Source organism: Brachionichthys hirsutus, unplaced genomic scaffold (assembly GCF_040956055.1).
Source record: "Brachionichthys hirsutus isolate HB-005 unplaced genomic scaffold, CSIRO-AGI_Bhir_v1 contig_716, whole genome shotgun sequence".
NCBI lineage: Eukaryota > Metazoa > Chordata > Actinopteri > Lophiiformes > Brachionichthyidae > Brachionichthys > Brachionichthys hirsutus.
The window spans coordinates 19,956-40,942 of record NW_027180545.1 but is presented as its reverse complement, the minus strand read 5'-3'; the positions used below and the strand labels follow the sequence as shown (position 1 = coordinate 40,942).

Here is a 20,987-nt window from a genome sequence, read left to right as displayed (position 1 = left end):
TCCCAAACTAAATGAATGTTCTTCTGTAGAAATGAACAAAATACAAGACCGAAATGATGACAAGCAGCAGATGTGGCTGCATTAGCATTAGCATTAGCATTAGCATTAGCCGGTAATAACCCAGCATATGAGCAGGGTGCTAACGTTACCGCTTAGTGCTACTTTAGATCTGGTCCCCGGCGGACTCAGAGACGGGCCATCGTTTTGGAATTGAATGCATGGCCCTTCGTGATGTGGAATGGAGAGGGGGGGGGGGGGCTTCGGAGTGATGCTCCCAGCTGCACCTTGACTTCCTTAAAGTCTGCATGCAGCATTCTCCTCGGTTTTGTCTCCATGGCGATATGTCCGTATCGTTTACACACGTCAGTGCAGACAGCTGTTAGAGGCTGGCGAAGGCTGCGACACCAGCCGTCCAATCAGCAAAGGACTGGGGGTGCTCGTTTTCTTCCCCTGCAGATGCCGACATTCACCTAATAGATTTGAGATTGTGTTTGTGTTCCTGACAGCCGACCCCTAACGCGTGGTTTCTGTTCAGGAGCCCAACTTTAGCCGACGCTACGCGCGTGCAGGTTATTTAGAGCGTGCTGACTGAGCAGGGATCCTCATGGGAGCTCATCAAGCGCAGAAATCCTGCCGGCCTGCTCTTAATGTAGGAAGTTACGTCGAGTCCGTTCTGCATCAGGCCCTGAGAAATGCAGGATCAGCAGCAAACGCTAAGCTGCAGTCATTAAACTCACCGAGGTCCCGAGCCTCAATTCATCAGGACGATACAGATGTGCTCTTCACAGCTGGACGCAAACCATCGCCCGGTTTGACTGGCGTGAAGTTTAATCGATGCGTCTTTCTGTCGTCCACAGGGGGGCGTTTTCAGTGGTGCGCAGGTGTGTTAAGCTGTGCACGGGACAGGAGCATGCCGCCAAGATCATCAACACCAAGAAGTTGTCTGCGAGAGGTAAGCAAAAGTCCAGAGTTCCTCCAATCGTAGCGCCGCGCCAACGGAGCCTCAGACAAGGGCAACGGCAAGGTCGTTTCACCCGCCCGCAATGACCGTGAGTCATCCTACGGCGGCGGCGGGTGCCTGTCGGATGGCGGGTGCCTGTCGGATGTCGGGTGCTTGTCGGATGGCGGGTGCCTGTCGGATGTCGGGTGCCTGTCGGATGGCGGGTGCCTGTCGGATGTCGGGTGCCTGTCGGATGGCGGGTGCCTGTCGGATGTCGGGTGCCTGTCGGATGTCGGGTGCCTGTCGGATGTCGGGTGCCTGTCGGATGTCGGGTGCCTGTCGGATGGCGGGTGCCTGTCGGATGTTGGATGTCGGGTGCTTGTCGGATGTCAGCTGCCTGTCGGATGTCGCCGTGTGGCATGTAACACGTTTCATCACAGGACAAAACAACGGGGCAGAGAAGGAAAAACGGTTGTCATGGCAGCACAGTGGCCAAACAGTACTGCAGTATTACTGCAGTAATACCTTGGAATATTGTAATCCTAATGGAACGTTGACTAGTTTTGATGAGTGTTGACTTCTTTTATAACCACTGAAAGTCTCACCTTTCATAATAAATGACTTAATATCGTTTCTAATCGTTTCGGCAGCTTAATCAAAAGCTGCTCATCCAGTAACAGTTCAAGCCAAACCTAAATGCCACGTCCATCGAGATGAGTCCACTGGCCCCCCAGCCTCGTAACTGGAGCACCCCCCCCCCCCCCCCCGCTGCCAAGGGCCTGTCAGGTGGTGCCACACTGACACTTGACTTTTACCCCGCCTTCACACACACACACACACACACACGTTTCTGTTCAAATAGCAGGTATCAATAAGTGGTGTGTGCTCCTCTTCACACTGCAGATGCGTGCAAACGGACATCGGATGTTTACTTCTGTGTGCGGATCTTCAGGTGCAGCAGACATTAGATCAAACGGTTTCCTTCTCCTCAAAGGGAATTTTGTTCAGTGAAGAAACGGATCAAAGATCCTCGGTGGAGAGATGTTCTACGCTGGACACATTTCCAGGGGTTTGAGCTTCCTCTGTTTCTTACCTGTGACAATAAGACGGCTCAAAGTGTGGGGGTGATTTCTCATAGCGGCGAGCCTGATCAATTATCAAACTGATTTGCACTCATGAAAAGGTTTTAGCTCTTCAGTGCAAAAACAATTATTTTTTCCACAGTTTTATATTTCCCTTTCCCAAATGTATCCATTTATATCAGGACTTTCTCTATATCGTAGTAGAGAAATAGTTTACACAAAAAAGCGCTCTAATCTACACCGTTAGGGGAGTATTACTGTATTCCCCGTCGTACTTGGCAGCAGTTGCGCCTTGCTAATCACGTGTTGACCGTAGGTCAGTGTGAAGGACACCTTTAACGGCACGTACCCCATCCTGGATGATAGCGACGGCATTAACAGAGGACTAACGTCTAATCCCAGCGCTTGCCTTGATGGGGAAACAGCAGAATAAATCAGACATCAGGGGGGGGGGGAGGTTATGTTTCACTCGAGCCTTTTATCGGGGGGGGCTGCAGCTGCTTCCAGCTTTCCGACGCGACCCGAGGCTCCTTACTAATGGATCAGCCGTGTTCGGGGTGGTGTTCGACGCTGCTTCTTCCCCAGGCCCTATTTATAGCCCCGTGACCCGTCTGACATGTCTTGCTGCTCCGCTGTAGAAGCAGCAGCAGGTGTCATTCAGGTGCGCTTGTTTTTTGTAATACTCGTCAGGCAGCAGGTGGAGGTCAGTGAGCTCAGAGCTCCGGCTGAAGCGACGTCGAGCAGGACGGATGGAGATGGGTCACGCGAGAGATGGGTCATGCCTTTAGCGTGGGACGCTCATCTGACACAGACACGCACTCGGGTATTCAGACGGTCATAGCAGAGGAGCCGAGGTCAGGCTGATCTAGTTCTCTCTGGGTCTATCGGTTACAAGATTATATTTACTGTAGAGAAATTCTTTCTCAAAGGTCACAAACACTAAAACGTGAACATTCATTCATAGTCCGAGCAGCAATCGATGAGATACCAAATGTGGTGATTGCATTCTGACGCACGCCGACAGTCCCCCCCCCCCCCAATGCAACACACGTCAACAGGAAATGTAGGACAGGTCTGTTGGGCAAGGTCTCCGTCCAATCACAGAGCTTGTTTACTGGCAGTGATCTGATCTCTGGTCAGGGGTTGCCAGAGGTCGCCGTATGGCCTTGACATTTTCCGCGATAGAGAGAAGAGTAGATCGAGCTGTACGTGTGTCCATCCATCCATCCATCCATCCATCCATCGTCTTCCTGTTCTTTCAGCTGCAGTGATCGTACTCGATTTTTCCAGCTAGCTCTGCGTTTGTGTCAGATAACCTGAGCAGGTCGTCTTTGTGGTCATCAAACCCTTTCGTCCAAGCCTTATTGTGAAGTCCTTGCATTCTAGCTGTGGCTTTGCGTATGTAAATAAGTTAATTCAGTTGTTTATTGCACTTTTTTTAATGATTAAAACGGTCTGCATTGGCGATTTAACACCGTAGAAAGTCTGACATTTTTTATACAAGTTTTGTTTCAGTGATGAATATTTGTTGAACTTTTTTGTAGTGTGTCCGATGTTTTCTTTTATTAAAGAGTTGAGTCGCGTCTGCAGGGATCAACCCATGCCACTTTTTGTCATCTGAATCCTTAACGATAACAACATTGTTTTATTCCATTAGTTATTTTCTGATTGTAAAAAAAAAAAGAAAAGAAAAAATCACATTTATAATATGATGCTGCTGAGAATCCTCAGAATTCATCAACTCCGATTCACGTTTACGTTTCATGGTTGGTGTATAAAGATATCAAGAACAATTTAGACCCGTTCGGTGATGATCCAGATCATCATGTGAGCGGTGTGAATCCAATCAGGCGGGGGAATGAGCTGCTTGGCGGAGGTCTGCGCTCTCGGAGTTTCTAGTTTATTTAGTGTCTTTATTTAGAAGTAGCGATTGCTATGCTAAAACTCACATGCGGTATAACTCCTAACAGCTTTTACCATGACGCCTTGCAATACGCACTGCAGTCAGCTTCCAGTCATGCAGACGCTTTACTGGTCACTTACACAAAGTCAGCCTGCAGAAGCCACTGAAACGCGACGCCTGCTCTTCTTTATTACCATTTGACATTGCTGCCCGATGGATGACATGTCAGGGAGCGTTCAACATGAGCAGACAGTTGGTGGTTTTTAAAATACCCGTCGGGAGGAGTTCGGCTGGAGTCGAGGCCCAGCAGCCCGAGGAGACTCTGACGGCCTGATCCTTCATGGAGTTTCAGGCTATCTTCACTAAAGTGAACAGAGGAGGGACACATCAAAAAGATAAGAAGCAAGACATGGTGGTCTGTGGAACGGCGCTTCCATGCCACATGTCTCAGAGACATATTAATCACACGTGCACTTTTTCCTCCTCCTCTGTCCCGTCTTCAGCGCTCCGATCTCCGCCTCACTCCTCTCGTCTTGTAAGACTGTAATCACGGGGCTTACGCTTCACTGTCATTCCACAATGCTGGCATGAATACGTGCGCTAGCGTTTAGCCAGTCTATTTTTGTGCCTGCATGCTATGCGCATATGGAACATAACATGAGAACATGAGCTTTTGAGTGTTTTAAGCCTGTGTAATGTGAATGTGGTTTTAGGTGAGCGTGTGTGTGTGTGTGTGGGCTATGATTGCTGCCTGCTTGCTAGCATCATTGAATTCTTAAATAAACACACACACAGATAAATTCACATTCTACATGCAGTACGTGTGTGTAGTCTGTGTATTTGTCCTCCACGGTCTTGTATTCAGATAATACTGTAATAATTATGTTGCTTTTGTTGCCTGATTTCCTGTTTAACAGGATAAAGTAGCAGGACACGTCATTTAGTGTTTTGCTTTTCATGTCTGTAATTAAATCATTCCGTACACATTGTAGAAATGAGAAATGTACAAATTAAAATTTGTTGTGACATTTTTGTTTTTAGATTCTTTTTCTGCTTTTTCCTCCTGACATGAGTATAAATGATGCATAAAAAAACATGCTTCATAATTGTACTATGAATTAAATCCATGTAACACAGGTTGCACGCGTCTGTGTCGTCAGCAACACCGACTAAACTCTTGCCGTTCCACTGACGACTCTTGTGTCAGATTAACTGGACCCAAACTGCCCATAAATCAGACAGAGGGGACGTTCAAGCAAGGTCTACTTTAACAAACAAAAAAAAACTATTGTGATGAATGGCAGACTGGGCAGACAGTAAGACAGACAGACAGCGGCAGGAGATGCGGGTTCTACAGAGGTTAGCAACGAGCTTCTCACAAAGCAGGTTAGGAGTCAGCGCCACCAGGAGGTGAGGAGGGCCATAGCTGATGAACAGATCAGCTGATCAGTAGAGGAGGAGCAGGAGGGAGTGCAATGGACAGAGGACCAGTGAGACGCGCTCTGGAAATACAAGGCCGTGCAGACGGGGGAGAGACAGACGGGAACATTCGAGCATTAACTCCTCTCTCTCTTCTTTGTGTCGCTCCTCAGATCACCAGAAGCTGGAACGAGAGGCTCGTATTTGTCGCCTGTTGAAGCACCCCAACATTGGTAAGGGCAAGTCTCTCTCTCTCTCTCTCTCTCTCTCTCTCTTTTGTCCTTCCTATTGCACCAACACCCGTCTGACTGAAAAGCAGCGCGTTGAAACTCCATCTCCATCGACCTTATCGCTGCAGCACATCACTAAATGAACCCGTATGTCTGGGCTTATCTGCAGCGGTACGATGGAAGCAGGCCACGCTCCTTTGATACTGGTGCAACATGGTCTCCAGCTATTGCTGTTGATTAAGTCGACCACTTTATTACTAGAAAGCCCTCACGGATAGTAAATATCTATGACTCGGTTATTATGGCTCTCCATGGTTTACACACACACACACACACACTCTCTCTCTCCTACCCCTGATCGCTCTCGTCATTCTGATTTTTACTTTGACGTTAACCCTTCGTTGTGTCTGTCTGTGTCTTCCAGTTCGTCTTCATGACAGCATATCAGAGGAGGGCTTCCACTACCTGCTGTTTGACTTGTAAGCCACCCTCCGCTCCTCAACCACACTGGCGTGCACGTGCAATTACACAAGCCTCCCTCCTCTATTACCCCGACCACCACCACCCACGCCACTACATTAATCTCTTGACAGTTTCCATGGTAACAGCGTGGGAAGGTGGGAGGGGGTGCCAACAAGAAGTTAATTAGGAATGTTTGCTTTATAGCCTATATAGTTACCCCCCCCCCCCTACCGTTTCAGACATCCTTGTATTAACTAAATATATATGTGTGTGCGTGTGTGCGTACGTTCACAGGGTGACCGGAGGTGAACTCTTTGAGGACATCGTAGCCAGAGAGTATTACAGTGAGGCCGACGCCAGGTACGAGTTCAGCCGTTACTCTTTGATGTGGGAACAGGCTCCTCCTAGTCCTCAAATATTCTGTCTCCTGCTTGTCTTCTACCGTCTCCTGTTGTCTCCTGTTGTCTTCTACTCTCTGTTTTTTAGTTTTTAATATTTATTTATATTTATTAATATATATTTATTAATAATGACAGTTGTGATGTGGGTGTTAGTCCATTCAGCAATGTTAAAAGAGGAACTGCAGGAATCCACACCAGGGCTGCAGTAATTCGTCCTCTAGCCCTGGTCTGAAGTCAGTTTCTACATTAGTCCATAGTTTGCTCTTTGTAATACACATTAAATGTTTGATAGAAAATGAATGGCTTTACCCACCAGTCTTCAATCTGTCCTGCACATGCAGCTCTGCAGAAATTAAATGTGAAGAGATTCCTTTCATCATCAGATTCAGAAAACATACGTGTTGCCATCTTTTTTTACAACTTGAGAGAGAGAGAGAGAGAGAGAGAGAATCAATATGTGTTGGGTTCCAACAAATACATTAATTTCTGGTAAACCCTGTAGGTGTGTTTACTGTCTATTGTACTGACAGCAACCTACCCCCCCCCCACTCTATAATCCTTCAGTGCTCGTCCCTTGCTCAGGCACACACATAAAGGTAGACACACACACACACACTTTCCTTCCCCGCTCCCTTCTGAATGTCAGTCATCAGTCCTCCCACCTCCCATGGAGGCCATCAAGAAGTGGGACTTTAATTAGCTTTGATAATTAGTCTCTCCCTCACATCTCCACACAGACTCCGAGCGTTGGCGCCCCCGTCAGTACCGCTCAGTTGTATTTGATGTGATGGAGGCCTTTATGCGTGGAGCCTTCGAGTAAATGTCACTTTAAATCGAATCACGGCATTTCTTCCTCATCGGCGAGGAGAGCCACTCAAACACTAACTTCCGGAGACACAGCAGTGTTGATCTATTGGGTCAGATCTGCGTCTCTGCATTCGTGCAGCTGCTCGATGATGCCAGACAGCCATTCATGCTTGAATTTACAAGAATGGTTGTATACCCTCAACAAGCACAAGCGTTTCAATATTTTAACAATTATTATACACAATCTTGTTACAGCTAAATACGGTTCCCTCTCTTTTCATAGATACATATATCTCTGCTTTTAATTTCCATCCCAGTATCTTATTACTTCCCTGCGGAGAACAGTGGGACATCGTTCCTCTGTGCTGAGCAAGCCACACTTTTTTAATTTATTTTTTCACAAGTGGAACGCGAGCTGCAGTCTTTGGCTCTTCACCCCACTAAGAGTTCATTAACAGAAAAGCCCTTTGCAAGGACTTGATGGTTTTGGGAATGAAATGACAGAGACACACTAATGAAGCAAAATGCCACGAGGACGCTCCCTTCTTTCTAAATGCCTCCCACAGTGGGTCACTGAAGGGGCAAGCATGCAGCCACGTCTTACTTTCATTTTATATTAAAGGTCACATTTTATACTCTTTTTTTCCACAAGTCAATGCAGTTCCCAAACACTTGTATGAAATATCTGTGACGGTCTTTGGTCAACATAGCAAACAGATGCTGCAGGACAGCGTCTGTCATTTCTGTCTCAAACAGCTCCGTCTGAAACGCTCTAAACCCGGAAGAAGTGACTGCAATCAGTAAAACACCAGACCTTTTGCGTTTTATTGCGTGAGAACAAGGACACACATAATCTCTCTCAGAGCTCCGTCGCTATAGACACTGGGCGGCCGTCCTGCTGGCTGCCTGTCTTTGCTCCTGCTATTAGTCACCTATTCTGCACATTACAATTTGTCAGTGCATCACGCACACACACACACACACACACGCACGTTTGAGGGTGTATGCATCACTTCCAGTGCACTCAAAGTGGTGTGTTTTTTTATTGGCAGAAAAAATAGCCTGGTGTCATCCCACCATTCTTCTACTTCTATTTAGTGTCATCCTATATATAAGCATTCTATTTATTCTATTATCTCTCTCTTCACAATCTGCCACCCTTTTTTCTCTCCTCTCCTCTCCTCTCCTCTCCTCTCCTCTCCTCTCCTCACTGTTGTGATTTTTATACGCTGTGGTTGTCCTTGTTTTCTCTCATCTTGTATTTCAAAAAGCAAAACCAACCCTTTTTGTCTCCTCCACCTGTCTTCACCAATCTATCACCCTTTCCAACATCTGCATTAACCCCTTCTTACCAATGCCCCTCCCTTGTCTTGCACCTGTTATTGGTCCTCCTCCTCTTTTTTTCCACTTGAACTCCTCCAATCTAACCTGCCATTTTCTCATCTCTGAATTCATCTTACATTTAATCTTCTACTCCTTTACCCTTCTCCACTTTCATCTCTCTGTACATCCCCATGATCCATCCATTCCTCTGTCTCCTTTTACCCCGCACCATCCGTCCTCTCTCTGTTTTGTCTTCACAGTCACTGTATCCATCAGATTCTAGACAGTGTCCATCATATTCACCAACATGACATAGTGCACAGGGACCTGAAGGTTAGTATATATGGAGGAGCGCCTGCACCCCCTCAAAAAACCAAGACCTTTGCCTGCTTTTCTTCCTCCGTCCCTCCCTGCTTCCGTCCTTCCTCCTCCCTCTTGTCTATTCGTATCCTTGCTGTTAGTTTTTGGTCTAATGTCCGCCTCTCCGACTTTCCATTTCATGTTCTTGGTATGCTCTCATCTTCCCTTGTTTCTTTAATGCTGTATTTATTTTTTAATTGGAGGACCCTGGTCTGCATCAACCCTACCACCCCCCCCCCCCCCCCCCATCTACCCATTCACTTATCAATTATTGTATACGTTACTACGTAACCAAAGCTCCCGTTTCACTGGCTGACAACCCGATCAATCAATGAATGAGCGTTGTGCACGCACCCACATTTACCCAAAGTGAGCACACATCCTTCTGCAGCTGTTTACACATGCCCACATAACCATCAATTGTTCCCACCAGTTGTCTTCATTGATTTTTTTCCCCCTCCCTGTTCTCCCTCACTTTGAGTCATTTATTTTGTTGTATTGATCCAAAAGACGGCCTCATTCAATGTCAGCCTGCCTGCTGTGTGTAACCTTTGACCCTCAGTATCAGTATCACCATTCAAATGTGAACACATGTGTGCAATCAGTTTGCAGATATTTTCACAATGATTTCAATTCTTAGACTTGCTATTTATGTATTTTTTTCATTTTATTTATATTACAGAAGAAAAACAAATTGATAGAGTAAATTAAAGATAAGTTGCTGTTCCCTCACTGCTAGTAGGATCAAGGTTCAATTCCTTTCATTGCGGAGTTCGTATGCTGTCCCCGTGTCAGCGCGGGTTCTCTACGTGTTTTCTGGTTTCCTCCCACCTCCAAAAATATCCCTTTCACAAAATAACTTTGGCACAGGTGTTGCACCGAGCCGACTTGACATTCAGCGCAAGATAAAGCCACACTTTTGAGTTCTGTTTGCTGTGGTCCATGACGGTTCCCGTCTACCCAGGGAGGGGAGGGGGAGGGGGGGGGGACTGCAGAAGCAACAAGCTTTCGACACAGAAACTAAAACTTAACTTGAGGAAAATTTATTGAACCAACAAAAATTTAAAATTTATTTCAAGAGTTTTGAATGTGCAGCCCAATCCAAATTTCAATGTGTTCCTCGCACATTTGTTTCTTTTACTTTTTGCTTTTTTTACTTTTTGGTTCCCAGTTGGCAACTGGTACAAAAGCAGCTGTTGACAATGGGAGCTGGCAAGACTGGCAGTAAACTCGATCCCACACACGGCGTGTAAATATTATTACACTCACAATAACCCACTCATTCCCAAACCTCCTTCATCAATGCCTGTCAGACCCTCTTTGATCAGGATATCTAGAACACGTCTGTAATTGACAGAACAGTTAAATGGGTTTCTTAGATGAGTATCTCTTTGGCTATATTCATCTATAAAGAATAAAGAAACAGGATGTTCATTGCAGAGCATCTTCCAGGCTAACCGAGTCAAACCATTAGCCGTAGGCTGTTTGAAACACTATTTAAGGTCATTCATGCCATTTTCTGCTCTTTTGGATGTTTGATTGACTGAAATCCCAACAATAATATTTGATGCGTTCATCACCTTTAATGTGGAAAGCTCACTATGCAAGAGCGCATTGTGTCACAATGGTTAGCTAAAGTCTACTCTGTCTTTACATAAATCTTGAAGGCATTTCCCAGGGTGTGCGCTAACTTGTGGCTCAGCTGAAGTCTGGCAACAGAAGAACCCTTTCGACCTTTGTCCGTACCTTTCAATTGCCTTCTACCCCTCCATACCTTCCCACGTTCCCTCCCATTCCTTCCCAACCCCACTGGCCTTTGCATGGGATTGTAGCTCTGCTCACACTAACATGCCCCCCCCCCCCCCTGGTATTTGCATGCAGCCATTGCATCCAGCAGATCCTGGAGGCGGTGCTTCACTGCCATCAAATGGGCGTGGTGCACCGGGACCTAAAGGTGAGTGATGGGGATCACTTTGCTGTTCCTTGCGAGTATGATCGTGTATTTGCGTAAGTCTAATAAGTAAGAAACTGTCTGTAATGTGTGGACATGATGATGCTTATATAAACAGAGCGTAGGGAGGTTTTTAAATCATCTTAGTCTCTAGATATCTAGAGAGAGTTGCTTTCTTTGTACCCCTATACAATGCAGTTTAGCTCTACAATAGTAGAGTTAGAACAGCCTCTGCATGTTGAGACTGTTAAATACCACTTCCGAACCTTCTCCATCTCTGCCCTGCCGTGTGCGGGTTCCAGCTCTGTGATGTCGTCATCTTCGTCTGTCTGCCAAGGTGTTGTGCTCACAGTGTCATGCATGACGAGCATTGCAGTTGTCCAATACGACCAAGGGTGCTATTCAATGTAACCTCTAGTCAGAGAACGATGTCAACTATTGATTATAAGACACCCTGTGTGGTTTCAGTTGTCTTCATAGAGCTCATAATGACCCTCAATGCTTCCAACCGCTTGGAATGCACAAGAAGCAGTAGATTGCCAGCTGTGAACCGACTTACAAGCTATACATTTGCTCAGTTTGTTTAAATTCAGCTAAATTAAACAATCACACCACTGTTTTCTGAAACAAAACAACAAAACAGCACATCAAATCTGAGGTTTTGTGTCTCAATCGAATCATTTGAGGGTCCGCTTTCTGTCTTGACTTGTGCTGCCGTGTGTTTTTGGATGTGCATGTTTATGTGTTTCATCTTGTCCTGCGTGGTGCATTTTTTTGCAGCAAATGCAAATGTCACTGCCAGCATTCCAGTAAAGGCATGTTGTGTTCATCAGAACGGTTGTGGGTATTTCTTTATTTAGCCGGCACGCCTATCTGGTTTCACACCCAAGCTTTGGAGAGAGCATTTCATGCAGTAGGTCATAATGTGATGCTGAGGACCAAACCAGGTTAAGGCAAATGAGATGACCACACAGATGAAAGAAAATCACCCAGAGCATTTTCACCTTGAAAAAGTAATGTAAGAAAATTACTAAGTAAGAAATGAAGACGCCATTAATAGAGCTGCTAAATAATAATAACCAATAATAGTTTAATTCAATCTGAGAACGACATGCTGGCATTAGATTCCATTTGTTCCAGTGTTTTAGTTTAGTTTGTATGAGGCAAGTATTCTGTATATGCAGAAAGCCAGCACAATGTGGCCCCATTTTATAACATGAATTATATATTTGGCTTTAGGACTATTGCTAAGAAGAAGAAAAAAGCAATTTGACATTTTACAAACTAGATTATAATGAACCAGCTTGCAGGCAGATCAGTCGACGCTGAAAACGGTTGTTGACTTCTGAGCTACAGTTTCTTCTGGAACAAATCACACTGACCTTTTGACCTGTCGCCGTTGCTCCTGCTCAACCTGCGGCTCACGTGCACATAATGGCGTTTTGAGCGATCTAAACGAGTAAAGCGCGGCCTTAAATATTTCCGTCTATGGTCGCTAGCGTTGGGGCCTGCTTCTCTTTCTGTGCTGCTGCAGTCACTTTAAGTTTCCTCATGACTGAAGTATACCTCTGCCATCTTCTCTGAAGGAACTAGTCAATAAGCCGTAATGGATCCAGATTCTCTAGACAGTGAAATAAACGGTACGAGAGAATGTGGAGAATTGATCCATTTGAAAACACCCACTCGTGAAATGCTCTCAAGTACAGCGTCCTCTATCCCTGCCTCTCTATCCCTGCCTCTCTATTCCGCCACCTCTTGCTCCTTTCTAGCTGAACCAGTAGATGCAGCTGTGTGTTTGTACATGCAGGCTACAGAGGGTGAGGAAGCAGCACACGTATCCAAAAGTGCTTCCAATATGATGTGGCCTTGTTGTCTTTATGCACCTTCTCGATGGAACCGCATGTTTTGGCTGAATCTCCACCCGCATCATTTTCAGGGATTATCTTACCGCTGCAGTGTTGGCAAGTTCTAACTCCTTCATTTACAAAAGGGAAAAAAGCCTTACCAAGTAGTCAAGCTAGGAGAATGTGATGGCATGCCTTGGGATCACTCGCAGGCTCCCTCTCTGCTGCCCGTTTCCGCCTCTTACGCGTGCAGGAGCTCAAAGGCTGCAGAAGAATGCTTTTAAGTATCTGAACATTCAAAACACCATATTTCTGTGTCTCTGACCAAATTACCTGAGGAGCGAGAACACAGTGTTCAAAAAACAGGCTTCTGCAATGCAGCAGATGTAGTGGTAGAAATGGGCCCTATATTTAATGTGCTAATGCTCTGTCTTTTAAATTTGTGCATGTAGTGTTGAAATTCAGGACATGAGCTCCGGTGCATAAGGTAGCTGGAAGAGACGGAAGGGCCAGCGTTGACATGAGAGAGGCTAACTTTAATCCCTGCAAGACACGAGAAAGCGTCTTGATTTTAACAATATGCATTGTTATTTGAACAGAGGCTCTGTAAAACTCACATCAGTTTAAGGGAACGACTGTTAAGGGTCCACATCAGTAACATATTTCATATGTGAATGCTCCTGGCCAGGAGTTCTGGTAAGGATAGGGTACAGAAGCTTGTTTTTTTTTATGCAGTTTCGCAATACAGTACTAATATAATGTGGATTTCCGCGTTAAAAAAGCCATTGGCATCAATGAAAAATAAAAGACACTGCGTGTTAAGGTTGTGTAATGTTTCCCATCACAGTGCTTTAGTTGTCATTCAAGGGGCCCCGTTTCATTGCAGAAACAATAATTAAGTGAGATGGAGAGCGATGTGGAAAGGCAACGAGAGAAGGCGCAGTGGGGAAAGCAGCCCATTATTAGAACCCTCCTCTGACACAGTAATGAGGCTGACTGTAGTATCTGGGCCACAGAAGAGGGAGCCTTTAGACTACAGCCCGGCTGCACGGACACATCAGGGCCCCGATCGCAACGATCTCATCTCTTTGGTGTGCTTAAGGGGTGGGATTGCAGAAGGTGTTACTTTGTCATCAGGTGTCAAAATGATATACGCATCATCAGTATTAGAAGTATTTAGTGGTGATCAAACAACAAAATGAAAACATCATGAAACACAGGGACTGTCCTTCTCAAGCAGCATAATCCACTCGCTTAATTCCAAGTACAACCTCTTACTGTATGTGCAGTATGGTTTTAAGCAAGTAAGGTTTTGCTAGCAATGCATTTAAATATTTCTTCTGTTGAAATGTCTGGTGTGTTTGTGTGTGTGTGCGTGCGTGCGTGTGTGTGTGTGTGTGTGTGTGCGCGCACACGGGGAGATGCAGGGGTTGGCATGGGGTGGCTTTACAGTATGTAACAAAGTGCATGCATAAATCCCTCCGGCTTATACACGCCAGGTCATCGTGTGTGTCGGTAACCTTATTTCTCTCCTCCCCATTTTAGCCCGAGAACCTTCTCCTAGCAAGCAAATGTAAGAACGCTGCAGTGAAGCTGGCTGACTTCGGCCTCGCCATCGAGGTGCAGGGGGATCAGCAGGCCTGGTTTGGTAAGTGTAACGGATGCAGGAAGGAATTCCTCTAGCGTTGGTATATATTTGTGTAAAGTTGTTAAGGGGCTTATTATGACCAGAATAGAATGAAGTTAGGGAGGACAAGAAGATACTTGGACGTAGTGAGGGAGGATATGAGAGTGGCTGGCGTTGGGGAGGACGATACAAAGGACAGGGTGAAGTGGAGAACGTTGATTTGCTGTGGTGACCCCTCAGGGGACAAGAAGAAAGTAAAGTAGAATTTGCTTAATAATTACTTGAGGCAAGTGTTTGACAATTGAATAAAGGCCTGAGGATGAAGAACAGTGAACTAATAAAGTTCAGCTTTCAAAATATTTTACTGAGCTACAAAAGACGTGCCCCTAAAATGTGCAATTGTTGTTCTTATTTTTGCTCTTTGGTGCCCCCTCTTGTGGTCATGGAAGAGAAATTGTAAAAAATATTTTAAACTTGTAATGAGGACGGCCTGTGTCTCTTAACTACTATTGTACACACACCAGGACGCTGATGTCCTTACCCTGATGGCACTGACAGATTCCTGTGATTGCAAAAATCCCGCTTTATGTTCATGCATGATGATTTCTAAGCAGAGACGATTAAAAGCACCCCGGGGGGGGGGGGGGGGTTTAGCCACACTTTCACATCTCACCTGAATATACAAGAGACATCCGTGCCTGTCGCTGTCAGTGTGGCTTTTCTAAAGGGAGGATATAATCTGTCTTCAAATCTCAGTCTTCTGCATGAATCAATCAACTATTTCTCACAAAGGATTATCTTGACGTCTACACAAGCTCATCCTAGGAGAACAGATACATCATCGATTGACTTGAGCATCTCAATCAATAGTGTGCGTGTGTGTGTGTTTCGACTGCAGGATTTGCTGGCACACCAGGATACCTGTCCCCAGAGGTACTGAGGAAAGAGGCCTATGGCAAACCTGTGGACATCTGGGCCTGTGGTGAGCGGTTTAGCATTTCCTTGATGATTTTACACACACAAAGGTATATGCTTATACGTTGTGAATGTTTGCGTGTGTTTGTGTGTGTCTCAGGGGTGATCCTCTACATCCTGCTGGTGGGCTACCCTCCTTTCTGGGACGAGGACCAGCACAAGCTGTACCAGCAGATCAAGGCTGGAGCTTATGATGTGAGCCTCTTCTCTTTCATTCACCTTCCTCCCTTCCCCTCCTCTCGCTGCCCTCGCTCCTTTTTGGCAACGCTTACGTAATACAGTCACCTCATTTATATTTCATGGGTGAGAGTGCGGGAGCTTCACCTTAGATCACATTATAGTCCATGCCAAATAGAAAGGGAGACCGACTCTCTGGCAGAGATTCTCACTGGACGGTTGCACCTAAACGCAGAAGGACCTCATCGGTTTAGGATTTCTGTCTGAACACATTTGCTGGAGACTGTGCTGGACTGACCTTCAGATATTGTTGAATGTTGAAGACACACAAGCTTCCTGGGTTCATATCTGGCCTGAGAAAAGAAGCACAAATAAATGAATAAATACTTTTCACACATCATTTTAAATTCTATACGGAAGATATGAAGAAGTCTAAACCGGCATGAGTTATCTACTGCAGGGCCATCCAGCAATAAGCATTAAAACCAGTCTCTATATAAACGCCAGGGACTCCATTAAGTCCCTGGCGTTTATCATCAGGGAGTTGATACAAGAAACGCATCAAAGTGTGTTATTTTTGTGCTGCTTCTAATACTGCCATAAAAAAAAAACAACATCTAACCCACAGAGAACAAGTTGTCAATAGGAGGGTTCAATTTATGATTAAAATTACATGTATGCAGCAAGTGAAAGAGGTGACACCTGCATCCTGGTGACCATCAAAGAAAACAGGAAAGAAAGATATGAATGAAACTGAAAACATAATTAGAATTCAAATACATTGACATTTATATTTAGTAATTTAGCTGATGCTTTATTCCAAGCAACTTACAATCAAGCTGTGATGCAATGTTTGTGTAAGAGAGATAGTAAATATTATATTTATCTAAAATAATTGCTTATAGACTTTCACTGATTGGTAAATCACTTCCTTTAGTTCCCTTCCCCCGAGTGGGACACCGTCACCCCAGAGGCCAAAAACCTGATCAACCAGATGCTGACCATCAACCCAGCCAAGAGGATCACTGCTCAAGAGGCCCTCAAGCACCCATGGGTCTGCGTAAGTGTCCCCAGCATCACACAGACAGCAGTCATTACAGTGCAAAGAACTCGGACAAACAAGTAGTTTCATCACAGCAAATGCAAAAAAACTTTAATAACAAATTCATTCTAATCTTCTCTTTTCTTCTATTTGTTCCCTTCATCCACTCCTCTTCCTGCGTGTTCCTGGGTTTTTCATACTCCCAGCAACGGTCCACAGTGGCATCCATGATGCACAGGCAGGAGACTGTGGAATGCCTGAAGAAATTCAATGCCAGAAGGAAACTCAAGGTCTGTTTACATGTTCAATCTTTCCTGCTTCCTTCTCTTCTGCTCTAATGAACATTTTAGGATTACCAAAGTTTTGCCATGCATCGTGTGTTTTCACTCATTCCTACGTAACTTCAGCATTGAAGCGTAAAATGACAACTGAATTAACACAACAGATAAAAACAGCTGAAGGAGATCACAGATTGTGTGAATTTTTTAGTACACAGTTATTTGTACAAAAATATTTTGCAAAAGTTTTGTTGCTTTCAGATATCTTTGAACGCCAAGGTCTCTCTCGCCCTCTCTCTCTCTCTGAGAGTCTTTAATGTGTATTTCAGCGATGTTATTGCTGTCAGTAATGGCTCTTTGAGGTTCACTGCTGATTGATTCAATTTCAATGTCTTTCGTTTTAATTTTCTGTCAGTAATGTTAATAATTAAATGTGTGCCTCTGAAATCCTCATGTTAACATTTTAAGTGACTAAAAATTAAACGTATCATTTGTTTTCCTCCCAGGGGGCCATTCTTACTACCATGTTGGTTTCTCGAAATTTTTCTGGTAAGTCTTGCTTGGACATAATTCATGTGAGTGCGTCATAATTAGACAATAAATGTGCATGCAGACATGGTAAATGCACGGATTATAATGCTTGCAGGCCAGTTTTATTGCTTTATACAAATACCTACGCACTGAGGGAGACGGAAACGCTCATGAATTCAAGCAGCTCCTTTGAGCATCTGTTCCTTAAAAACACTTTCATCCATTATGAATTACCGTACACTTTTTCCAAGGATTATTTGAAATCTAATATTTCTTTTTTTTTTTTTGAACTCTATATTAAAACAAAACATTCCTTGACAATTGCACATATACATCATTTGCAAACTTGAAAATCTAATATTTCTTGATTGGAGATGAATAGAGATCCGTTTTATTCAGTGGGGTATTTTCAGCGGGGTTGTGCTCGGTAATTGGGACTTCCATTCTTACTTCCATTCTCCGTTTAGCATTTGTTTGGAGGGCCTTGATCTGCAGCTTTGCATTGATGATGCTCATTCTTGAGTGAACATCGATTAGGGGTGTTTGTGATTGTGGAAGAATTCACAGCACTTTGTTTATAGTCCTTGAAATTATTTATTTTTTTAATTAAGAGAACTGAGTCGGTGTTTGTGTACAGTTTGAGTGTGTAATTTAATTACATAGCTGATAATGTATGTGTGTGTGTGTGTAGCTCTTGCGCCGTGTGCGCTGCAATAGGAAATGGTCTGCATCGACTGAACAACCAACCAGCTCTCTCCCTCTGTCTCGCATATCGTCTGGTTGTGTCTCTCCCTGGAGGAACTAATCTATTATGTGTGAGATGATCTGATGAACGAGTCAGATTAGGGACAGACCTTCAGTAAAAGACATGCCACATTACATCGATGCATAAGTAATCACTCGTGTTTTGTGTAGTAGGACTTTATTCTCATGATGTTTTACGAGTCGTGCATTATACAAATCGGTGTATCGCGTCCCGGTGCTGACACGGAGGAGGTCCCGTCTCTTTGTATGCTGCTGGAATGCCTTGTAGAATTATCATCATGAGAACAATGAAGTTGAAAAGTCAACGTTGTAGAATGTTAGAATTGTTCATAACTGGAAACAATCAAAGTGTTACTTGTTAACAATATATTAATTTGGAAGCGAGGAGCATGAGAACCTCTTCCTTACCAAATTTTGTAACGTTATCTCGTCGTTGTCCTGAAGAAGCTGCAGCTTTCTGAGATGCAGCGCATTGAGATGAGAAAACAATCAGAGTCTCAGATCTTTCTTCCTTCATTTTCCCGAGCCGTCTCACCCCTTGTTCTTTCTCCGTGTGTGTGACTGGGCATTGGACTCTTAACAGTGGGCAGCAGGCAGACCACGGCTCCAGCGTCTGTCACTGCAGGGCTGGTGGAACAAGGTAGCATAGTGGCCCCGCCCAGGGGGTCCCCGCCTCATCCCATAATTCATTAAGGTCTTGGAGGGAAGCCCAGCCCCCGCTGGCAGAACATCTGTCTCCTGATGTCTTTGCTGCCCATCACTGCTCTGTCAGCGCCAAACAAATGAGCTAACCTCTTCCTTTGTTTCTCTTTGTTCTTCTCTCTTTTCCTTTCCACCTGACATCTCCTGTCTCTCATCAGGTTAATTTGATCGCATTACATTTACTATATTCTCTCAATTTGCTGTCTGTTGTCTCACAAGTCACTGGATATTTGCCTCAGTCACTCATCTCACTTTCCCCCGCACTCCTCTTTCCCGCTCTCTTCTTTTCTCTGTCTAATAATGACACTGGAAAGTTTATCCCAGCCACTTTAAGGATGGAACTGCCCAGCAGCTGTCAGTGAATGCTGCATGGGGGGCCCTGACGTGGTGCATGCGCTGCAACAAGGGAGGGATTTTGGTGCATGGTGAACATTGCGGAAGATGCAAGGCTGGGCTGATTCTTGTGAAGTCCAAACCTTAAGCTAATACTCTAATAGTCCAATACTTTGCATTGTAACATATCTTAATGTGGAAAAAAGGTATGCAGCCTCATCTCCATCTGATGCGCTGCAAGAATTCAAGCTCCGTGAAGAAACCTGGCCTTATCAGCTAACGTTATTAGCTTAGCTATAGGCATCTCCTTACATCCGTATGCATGTTCCAACTCTCAGATGTAAATCTACTGATCTGCTCCGTGTGCCACAGGTGTTGTTTGAGCAGCAACCTCTGTACAGTGGCAGCTTTAAAACAAATAATAATAACTGCGTATATGGATGCTCTTAATAAGTAGTACTTCTTTAAAGTGCAACAGAAGGCGATTTGGAGCTCATTTTAATAAATGTGGACCCATTAATCCCAGAATTTCCTTCGGGATTAATAAAGTTCTATTTTATCTTATCTTATTCACGTATTTTATGAGTATGCAGAAATGAACCACACGTCAGTGTCCTTGTTTCTTCGGACCACTGGGAATCCGCAGTCCTCTCCGTGTCCCTCAGCCTCCACTCGGCTCCAATTGAATATTTATAGTGGGCTGTCTCCCCCTATCAGCCTCACTGATTCAGTGAATGCCCTACTCCAGCGTTCATATTCATAAACACACGTACAGTCACTCCTCACCCTGAAGCGGGAAAAGAGATACTGCCCTTTGAGATGTCCTCGCCACGTCTACAAAGACTTCTTTAGAGACGTCTACATCTAAATGGGTTTCTCCAATGTCTTAATGCATCTCCCGATTCTATTTAAACACATCCCTGCCCGTCCCTGCTTCTTGCAGTGTTGCATCATGCAAGTTTTTGAATTTGAATTTAGAGATGTGTTTTTTTTTTTTTTTTAATCTCTTCCTCCTCTCTCCTCTTGCTTCATGTGTAATTTGTGGCAAGGTAAGGAGTGTTCCTAACTTCGCCACCTTCAGTTTAAATTTAAACTATCTTTGATTTTTCAGGTTTCCACAGAGATTTTCTCTTCTAATGGAATTTGAGCCACTTTTAGCCACGTTCGGTCCAGGTTTTTAGAAGATCCAGTTTACCACTTATGGGGAAAGAGCACAATGAAATACTTGTATTACTTGTTATCCCTCCTCTTCTGCTTACAATCTCTCTCTCTCTGCATTCTTTTCATATCCTCTCCTCTTCTGCCACCAGAGAATGTGAATGATCTGACATTATTCTGACCCCATTTCTTCTCCTCAGTAACAACAAGCCTTTGGAAGGAAGAAGAACAGCACAACATTAGACCACACATTCACGCCATTCTCACGTCCCTCCTGGTTATGCTCTGCCGTCATGTCACTTCCTGTTGTTCATTGTTGGACTGCTGTAAATATCTACCTCTCTTTTACCATAAGTTCAAAGAGGAGAACAAGTAGAAAAGCGGAGGCAGGACAAAAGGCATGCTGGTGTATTCTGTCTCCTCTGCATCGCTTTTCAAATAGAGCCTTGAGAATGTGTTCAAACGGATGCAATGTTTTGTTTTGTTTTGTTTTTTGCCTTTGGACTAGTTTCCTAACGACTGGACCTTTTTCATCCTAAGATATCACTGCCCAAAGGGTATCCTCATGAAATGTGGGCTTCTGAAAAGCTCAGAGGCTTTGTTGGAAGGGAAAGTGAGAAAATCATTGAGTGCTATGTCTCGTGTTCAGAGAAAGTAGAAGAGAGTAAGAGAAAAAG

At 44.6% G+C, this 20,987-nt stretch overlaps 1 protein-coding gene across 1 annotated transcript in view; it reads left to right on the top strand.

Moving 5' to 3' along the window:
- LOC137915890 (calcium/calmodulin-dependent protein kinase type II subunit beta-like) overlaps positions 1-20,987 on the top strand; it is a 38,959-nt gene that overhangs the window by 2,487 nt on the left and 15,485 nt on the right. The window contains exons 2-13 of the mRNA XM_068759009.1: positions 858-952; positions 5,518-5,577; positions 5,999-6,053; positions 6,331-6,396; positions 10,809-10,881; positions 14,268-14,370; positions 15,248-15,331; positions 15,425-15,519; positions 16,439-16,561; positions 16,750-16,833; positions 17,328-17,370; positions 18,701-18,757. Of these exons, the coding sequence (XP_068615110.1) occupies positions 858-952; positions 5,518-5,577; positions 5,999-6,053; positions 6,331-6,396; positions 10,809-10,881; positions 14,268-14,370; positions 15,248-15,331; positions 15,425-15,519; positions 16,439-16,561; positions 16,750-16,833; positions 17,328-17,370; positions 18,701-18,757 (938 nt within the window). The remainder of the gene's footprint in view (positions 1-857; positions 953-5,517; positions 5,578-5,998; positions 6,054-6,330; positions 6,397-10,808; positions 10,882-14,267; positions 14,371-15,247; positions 15,332-15,424; positions 15,520-16,438; positions 16,562-16,749; positions 16,834-17,327; positions 17,371-18,700; positions 18,758-20,987) is intronic.